General features: G+C 31.9%; 1 protein-coding gene across 1 annotated transcript in view; it reads right to left on the reverse strand.

The window, feature by feature from the left end:
- The window catches only part of LOC111711300 (transcriptional repressor CTCFL), a 4,640-nt gene extending 2,074 nt beyond the window's left edge, over nucleotides 1-2,566 (reverse strand). The window contains exons 1-2 of the mRNA XM_023485625.1: nucleotides 2,411-2,566; nucleotides 253-387 (exon numbers count right to left, since the gene is read on the reverse strand). Of these exons, the coding sequence (XP_023341393.1) occupies nucleotides 253-382 (130 nt within the window). The 5' untranslated portion in view covers nucleotides 383-387; nucleotides 2,411-2,566. The remainder of the gene's footprint in view (nucleotides 1-252; nucleotides 388-2,410) is intronic.
- Between the last annotated feature and the right edge of the window lie 6,569 nt (nucleotides 2,567-9,135).

The following is a 9,135-nucleotide window of genomic DNA, read 5'->3' on the forward strand; positions in this document are numbered from 1 at the left end:
AAAAAGCACTTTTGTTTTTGAAATATTTTCGAACAGGGCCCCCCCCAGACCCTTACAAAATAATATATTGCCACCCCCTAGCAAAAGTCCTAGTTGCGCCTCTGTTAAATATGGTGTGAAAATGTGCGTACTGTTTGTCTATTGCAAATTTTATAATTGTTAATTTAAAGGTTCTGATAATTCATTCTTTTTTAGGTTGGCCGCGCCATTTGTTCCTTTGTTAATAAATAATATTTAAAGTTTTAAGTTTACCTTTTACTTCTATATTTTTCATCTTTATTTCATTTTCAGATATATTAACAAAACATGTATCCTCTACAGTGTCAATAGATGTCATCTCAAAGTCCTTGACATCTAATTCTTTCTTCATAATCTCTGCCATTCTATCTGAAATGTAAATGAATGCAGGTCGGGGTCCCATCTATTTAGATCTTTTTATTTATTTGATTAAATTAATGATTTCTTTAGCTTCTTAAACCTGATACAACTAAAGAAAACTAAGCAACCGCAATTACAGAGCTCGTGAAAATTAAACATGATGCAATTTAAAACACCTGAGTCTAAAACTAAAGAATGCGCGAATTTTAAGTTTGAGGTTAAAAGTTCTGTAAAATAATGAGTAGCTACTTAAATATTAAACTTTCTCAATTTTAAATTTGAATTTCCCGAGAAAAATTTTAACCAATCAGAGAAAAGGATTTATGGAGAATTATTATGTAACTATTGGTAATCAGCTGTTTTGTAAATTTTAAATTATTTACGTGACGGAAAACAAAACATATTATCAGTCAAAACCGTATTTTGGGTTTACATGCAAACATAAAACGTGAAATTTATTAAATCAAGGTTTTTACTTTTAAATATATCATAATTAGTTGAATGCCGCTTACCGCTGAACCACAGGGTTAAATATTTAACCTCACGGTTAAAGTTCAGAGTCTAAAACTAAAGAACGAAAAGTTTTGACTTAAATTTTAAGTTCATGGTTAAATGCCACTTCTGACTTAATTTAAACCTGAACTTTAACCGTGAGGTTAAATATTTAACCCTGTGGTTAAATATTTAACTCGCCGAAATCGACGAGTTAAAATTAAAACACAGGTTTAAAATCTTGAAATCCTGCATTTTCCCTATTGTCTATTATTCAATCATCATTCAGCTGAGAATTAGCGGCATTTAACTTCACGATATATTTAAAAGTGAAAACCTTGTTAAAGAAAATTCACGTTTTAGATAAATTAATTTTTGCATGTAAACCCAAAAAACGGTTGTAACTCGAAATATGTTTTGTTTTCGGTTCCGTAATAACAGCTGATTAGCGATGGTTATGTAATATTCTCCGTAAATCCTTTTCTCTGATTGGTTCAGATTTTTCCCGGGAAATTCAAATTTAAAATTGAGAAAGTTTAATATTTAAGTAGCTATTCATTATTTTACAGAACTTTTAACCTCGAACTTAAAATTCGCGCATTCTTTAGTTTTAGACTCAGGTTTAAATAAATTAAAGTGGCATTTAACCATGAACTTAAAGTTTAAAAGTCAAAACTTTTCGTTCTTTAGTTTGACAAATCAGCTGATCTTTAAAAATATGACATCGACGACGACATTTAGACTTGTCTACGATAAGATACAAGCCAACATTTATATTAATCCTACTCAATAATAATTTTCAATGTCTTTTTCATATTTTAACTTTAAAAATTTAATAAAGCTTTACAAAATCCTTTCAAAACATAGATTTCATATTAGATTAACATTTTATACACAATTCGAGGGGGGTTCTCAATTGAACTAGATCGACCGATTGAACTATATGTTCGTTTGAACTATTATTTGATTTGATTTGATTTGATTACTTGCTCTGCATTTGAACTATTTTTCTACTAATTCAGTTTTTAAATTTTTTATAATTATGAGGTTAGGGACCATACAATTAATTAGATATACACAGAAATGTTTCAAATGGACATAAAAATAGTTCAAATTAACTAAAAAATAGTTCAAATGAACATAAAAATAGTTCAAATGAACATAAAAATAGTTCAAATGAACAATGTGTTCATGGAATTTGAAAATGTTTTTTTAATTAGGGGAATTTTTTTACAATTGGGGGCTTTTTTTTGACAAAGTGGCATGAGATGTTTCTCAAAGTATGAGAAGTATTAATCAATTATCAAAAATAGTTCCTAATTATGACTAATAAAGTGGTGTATAAAACTTTAAACATTCTTTACATGAAAACAAAATATTTAGAGAAAAAAATTTGAATTGAATTTCATATCATCTTTTATAATCTTTGATTTAAGCAAAACCTTTTTTTTGTAGTTCAAATTAAATCTAGAAAATTTGTATAATTTATTTAAATCTTAATATTTTTTAAAAAAAAGGTATTGTTTGTGCTCAATTTTACCTATAGGAAGGAGACCAGGTAATAACTACAAACATAAGAGCGAGCATGAACTCTTTCTCTTCGGCTCACCTTACTTTGCACTGATTAAATCTTATGTATACATTTCAGGTAGGCAGTTTATACAGGACTCAACCGTGAACTGAAAACACAATAAATCAGTCCAAGGTTAATTATATGCATGACAATAATAAAATTTTAGGCTTTAAAATAAAACTTTCTCCAGGTTAACTATTAAATTATTTATATAATAAGAAAATAAACTTACAATGTTGATTTGTCCAGAGGTCTGTAGCCTATAGTTCATTAAATTGCACTGCAGTCGAGAACAGAATAACTAAAAATGAGCTTATTTAGTCCGATCGAAGTTTTCATGTGTCACTTCAAATATCCTTTTTCAAGTGGTGACTTTCTCACATTCATCACAAGCATCGTGATTTTTAGATTTATTACCTGTATTTGATCTAGAGGAGGAGCTAGACCAGGGATACAGAATCAGAGCCCTTCCGTGGAGGTATAGGAGGGGAGCAGCAATGTTTCTCGTTGGAGAAACCGGAGTAAAGGAAACAACTAAGCCAAAGTTGTGCAGGTCTGGTACGTAGAGGTATATTGGTCTCTAGAGTACCAGAAGGATATTCTGGAGCATGAGCTGAGGATCCAGAGAACAAGGATGACTTAGCTTCCGGTGATGTCAGAGTCTTGACAACGGAGGTCTAAATAAAATTAATTAGACCGAGTTCCAAAGCTCAAAGGTTGTGAGCTTTGATCCTCACCTTTATATAGACTTCCTTAGACTCAGGATGTCAAGATTGGTAGGTGGGAGTAGAAGAGAACTGAACCATCTCAGATTAGAAGAGAACGGAACCATCTCAGGAGTCAAACACACAGGGGAGATATCTGCATGTTGAAGAGCAGTAGAAATTCTCTGCGAGTCAGTGGAGCAAATCGATGTTATATATCAACAGGACTCGTGCCAGCCTAGCATGAGAATTACGTTGAGAGACTTGTGAGAAGTCAGGATATTATTTAAGCTCATTTTAGATATTTGCAATTTTTCACCTGGTTTAAAGCACTGATACGAGCCCGGAACTATTTAGAGGAATCACAACAATCACAATTATCTACATATATTCTATAAACCATTCGTAGGAATAAAATTTGGCAACATTGCGTAGATAGCATTAAACATTGATTACGGATGCTTTATAGACCTGGAGAAAGAAACATGAATGCCGGTTAGCAGAGTTCAACTAACCCATCGTGTTCTGAAAGATAAACTCATTTATTTTTAAAGTTTTGAGGCTAGATTTTTTAAATAGGCTTTGACGAGACAATATATAGGTTTTGGCTAAATATTATATATATATGTTAAATTATAAAACATTTTAAGCATAAAACTCAGGTTCTGCATTATAAAACAAAATCAGGTTATTCTTTATAAAAATTGGCCTTTAAATAGTTATAAATTAAAAATCTCAATTAATTATATAGAGCTGAACACGTGATTAAATGTAGAAAATTGTGCATGTAGAGTTCCGTGTGATTGATCGATTGTTTGCAGAGAATTCCTGGCTGAACACACTGAGTAACGTCTTGTCGCTGAACACCCTGAACACAATTAGTTTATAAAGATCCTCAGATCTTACATTGTTCAAATCAAAGATTACAACAAAACAAATTAAATTTACTCCAGAAATATTTCTCAAAATATCCTCCTTTCTGTGTAAGAAATGTTTAAATTTTTAGTATAAATCTTATAAACCACTTTATGAGACCATATATGTTTTTAATCATCACAATCAATAAATAAATCTAATCTTTAGTAAAATTCTTATACCACTACGTCAAAAAAAATTGTTAACATAGCGGAGGCTTGGTCTGCATAGTGGAGGCTCAGTCTGCCTAGCAAATGTGGGAGGCTCGTGTCTTGCTTGACAGAGGCTCATGGCGTCCGGGGGTTCCCTCTCTTGTTCAAATGATTAATGGTTTTTACGCAAAAGTTTACAAACATAGATATGCTAATAATGTACAAAGTACTGCATGGGCTTACAGAAAATTGTGTTACCCAATATTTATGACATTTACACAGCAGTTAAAACTTTCAAAAATGGTAATTTTTATAAAAAAAAAAGTAGCATTATATTAAACTTTTGTACATTATTATTATTTATTTAAATAATCAATCAAAATCAAAATAGATTTTCATGTGGTATGCAAGAAATTTGCTATGAAGAGAGGATCGGATTGTCTATTTATGAGTGCGGAGAATAATTGTTTAAAAATAATCTATCTATATATAAATTTGGCTTGTCTGTTTGTATCCAATAAACGTCAAAACGGCTGAACCGATCGGGCCCAAATTTGTTTTGGGACATCACGTGACCACAGGGAAAGTTTATGAATAAAAATTTTTTAAAAATGTGTTTTAAAGGTTTTTAATTTTGTAAAAAAATTTAAATTCTTGAAAATCCACGATTTTTTTTTTAAATCCGCAAAATTTTTTTTTTCTTTGTTTTGAAATGTAAACAAAAAGAACATGTTCACAATTTAAATAGAAGATGGGCGCGAAGCACCCTAAAAGCCTATTATATTTAAATTTATTGGATAGAAAAAGAAAAGAAAGGTTTTAAACTCAACATGTTGTATAAAATTCTATTTTTACTAAATTTCACCAATATCATAAACAACATCTCAATATTAAAGAGTACGGAGACATTTAAAGTACGTCTTCAATACATCCGTTCATTTGGGACGATTCGGACTCAGAGAGTTTATAACCTGGACAAAATAGAAAAAGGAAATATTTAAATGTCGTCTTCGCGAAATTTGTTTTTAACACAATTATACCCTTTACACCACCTTAGTTTGGTCAAGATAAGATATTTTTATTTAAATAAAATACTTTGTTAAAAAGAATAGCTATAATAAATAGCACGATCAAACATTCTAAATTGTAATACGGGTGGTTCGAAACTTAACTCTTTTAAAATAGGGTTCCATCATGTTAATTTTTGATGAGTTAAGACGTACGTATCTTTTCCCGTTTTTAATGAAACACTAGTGGTTCAGAGAAACAAATTCGATCTTATGCGGTAACGTTTTTAGAAGTTAAAAAATATTTTTTTTTAATCTGGCCACGTTTGGACATACCAGATGGTGTAAAAGTCAAGTCTATTCAAGTTGTGTTTACTCTCCGCTAGGTACGGGGTAAAAATCAATTTAGTTTACATTAGCAAATAGCTTTAAATTAATAGGTAATTGCTATCATAATAAATTATGGCGTTTTATTTAATAATATCGTAAAAATATTGCTCAATTAGACATTTTGAATTTATCTGAATTTTTATGAACCCTTGTATAAGATTCAATTGTTTCTCTATAGGTTAAAAATGTTCAGATTTCTAAAGCATTGGTTAAGTTGTTCTTTTTTACTGTGAAACTTTTTCCGTTATCGGAGAGTAAATTTCATGATTAATTAATTAATGATTCTAATAGAAATCAAACCTATTGAGCTTTTAAAAACCTTTAATACCTCCATGTTTATTGTGTTTATTGAGTTATAGGTTTGCTGTTACAACTTTTGGTATATAATTAACTAGGCAAAATATTTTACTTATTTGTTTGCTTTTTTCCCATGGAATAATTCTATTGTCTTTTTTATATAGGGTTACCCACAAAGAATAAGACTGTAAAGACGATCCGATACTCTTTAATTATAGGGTGGTATATTTTTCGACCTACGCAAAACCGCTATACTACACATCCGACCATACAAGCATGAGGTTTTACAGCTGCTGTATGGACTTGTGGCCGCAGTGCTCGGCCCCTAGCCTGTCCTAGCCACGGCGCTCGGCCCCCTAGCCTGTCCTAACTGCAAAAATAAACAGCTGGCGTAGGTCCGATATTGCAGTAGGTCGGAAAGTTAGTAGGTCTGAAGTTCAGTAGGGGGGATGTTGCGTATAGCCGATGTAACATTACCTTAAATAGTTATCACGATTCCAAGGTTAAATTAATTGTCTACTGTCTGAAATGTATTCTTTGTATGGCATATTTATTGACAAGACAGAAAAAGAAACGAGTTTACCGTTGCAGAAAACCATGCATGTAAGGACATTTAAAATTCCGTACAGTCGTCACTGAAGTCTCATCCTTTGTGGGTAAGCCAGTAATTATCAAAAAAAAATATTGAAATTCTATAAACTCGGAGTAATTCGTGGCTTTACCAAGAATATCTGAAAATGCGCGTTAAGTACAGGGTGTCCCAAAAAACATGGGAATTCAGTGACGCAATCGATATCGTCTTTTTAAACAATTCTTTGATATAGTATAATGATACCTACTGAGAAGGCTGTAATCTGTAAGAATTTCATCTGCTATGTTTACAATTTGTTTGTTTATGTTTTGACTGCATACGGTTGAACTTAGAAAAAAAAAAAATTACATTATACAAACTAATTAAACTTGTCAGTCTTCACTATTCATCTTGCGGAGACATTATTGACACATCTTTACAGTGTTTTTCCCTTTTCATAAATAAAATCTAGCACACATAATAATATTATTGTTGACTTTAAAAGTCAATATGATAAAATAAAAGAGATCTAACGGTATTTCTAATCTTTATTTATAAAAACAAAAGGTTATGAAATATTTTCCCGAGTGGGGCTTAAATTGGCTGGTATAGAAATTAATAAAGAAACTATAGACGAATATCGGTTGGAAAGAGTTTGTAGAGCTTCATGATGGTGGTGCAGATCATCAATCTTGACGGCAGGATTTGGCAGGCTTACTTACAATCAGGCTTAGTCTCAGGGAGAGAGATTGTGGACTTATCCTGTATACAGGATAATGGAAGGACGTCTGATATCCGCCCGGATCTCTGGAACATTGTGGAGCGCGGAAGCTAGGTGTAAGCAGTGTCTTCTGCACTTAGTTTTGTATCTGAATCATCATCACAAAGGAGCCAGGGTGGAGTTGTGGATGTCTTGAGTGTATGTGGTTGACTGCCGGGTGGAGCGGGAGCTAAGGTGAGCGGGGATTTGACACATGTGGTGTGCTTGCTTCCTGTGTACACACACATTTAGAGAATTAACGTCGGCATTTGAGTCGGAAAATCGTCTTCCTTATATTTCGAATTTGTTTTAACAATTATGGCTTTTGAAATAAGGTATTACAATGTTAATTCATAACAAAGAGGATATCGAATTCGTCACTGAATTCCCATGTTTTTTGGGACACCCTGTAATTCAATAATTTTTAAAACAGATAACTTTGAAACCTTTTGATTTAATTTAGAACATTTTTTCGATTTACAAAATTCAACATTTCATCTTTGACATAACGTGGCAAGATTTTAAAATTGTTTTCTCGTTGTGGGAAGGGCGAATAATTCGAGGTGGCTCGGACGAATTCCATGAAAGTCAGGGATTGGAAATGCTCTACTAAATTCGTATTTCCCCGGTCCTTTCCTCGTACCGCACTGGGATTAGATTAGTACATTTTTTAAGCGATTTTCGATCTGCCTATTTTGTCCTGTGGCCGAATTTATTTATTTCTATTTCTAATTACGTTTGGTGTATAAAAAAAATAAATATCAATTTAGCCTTTTTACGACAATGTTCTTGCAATTGTAAGATTTAAGAGGTTTAATGTTGCTTTTCAAGTTATCATTTTTCCTACGGTTAGACTCATTAGAATTCATCAAATATCGTATTCTTCACTTTTTGATAATGGAATGTTGGAGATATTTACTTTTTTAATTAAATGATTATATGTATATATATATCATTAAAACTGTTCCCGCAGATTCATGGCTATTTATTTATTTTCGCAAAAACAGAGTACAGGGTGTCCCACGAAACATGACAATAGCAAGACGACTTGAAAGTCGTCTTTGATATTTGAATTTATTTGTGACATTTAGTCTTCTATCTACTTTAACATGTATGATTCTTAAAACAATTATCACATAATTCTCCTAGCCCCGGCATTTCCAAAAAGTGGTCTGCGTTTATTGTGCTTTCAATATTACCGGAGATATAAAGAGTTTGGTTCAGATTTCAATTTTGTTAAATAAAAGCAAAATTGTCGAAATCTAAACGAAATTGTTCATATCTCGGGCAATATTGAAAGCACAAAAAATGCAGACCACATTTTGGAAATGGCAGGACTAGGGAAATTTACTTCTAAAATTAGGTTGACAAATAAATGCAGAAAATTATATCAAAAATCAAGACGATATTCAAGTCGTCTTGCATACTGTCATGTTTCGTGGGACACCCGTATAAAACCCATTGAAAAATTGTCAAGACGACATTTGATAAATTCTTTCGATATATGGCTCATGTAATAGTAAAACTCGAAATTTCGCGGAATTTTTCTGTTAACATTGATGTATTACAATATTTCTGAAATTAAAAATTGAGGATTTTTTGAGAGCAATTTCAATTTCGATAAATCAATTCTTCCCAATGTGGTCAAGTGCATTGTCACAAAAAATTGGGCCCTCTCGGTTCAGCTGGTTTGACGTTTTTTGGATACAAACAGACAAACAATACATATAGATATATGCTCTTATCTTTGTTCTTAATTCTTTGGTCTATAGAATGATTGGATTTCTGCTAACAAATGCATTTTTGTTAAATAATAGAAGAAAATCATAGCAAACCATAAAAAAGTATTAAAATAGGTTTGAAATTAAATCCAGATTTACGCCCCCCCCCCCTGAA

This window comes from Eurytemora carolleeae, unplaced genomic scaffold (genome assembly GCF_000591075.1).
Source record: "Eurytemora carolleeae unplaced genomic scaffold, Eaff_2.0 scaffold592, whole genome shotgun sequence".
NCBI classification, from domain to species: Eukaryota; Metazoa; Arthropoda; class Copepoda; order Calanoida; family Temoridae; genus Eurytemora; species Eurytemora carolleeae.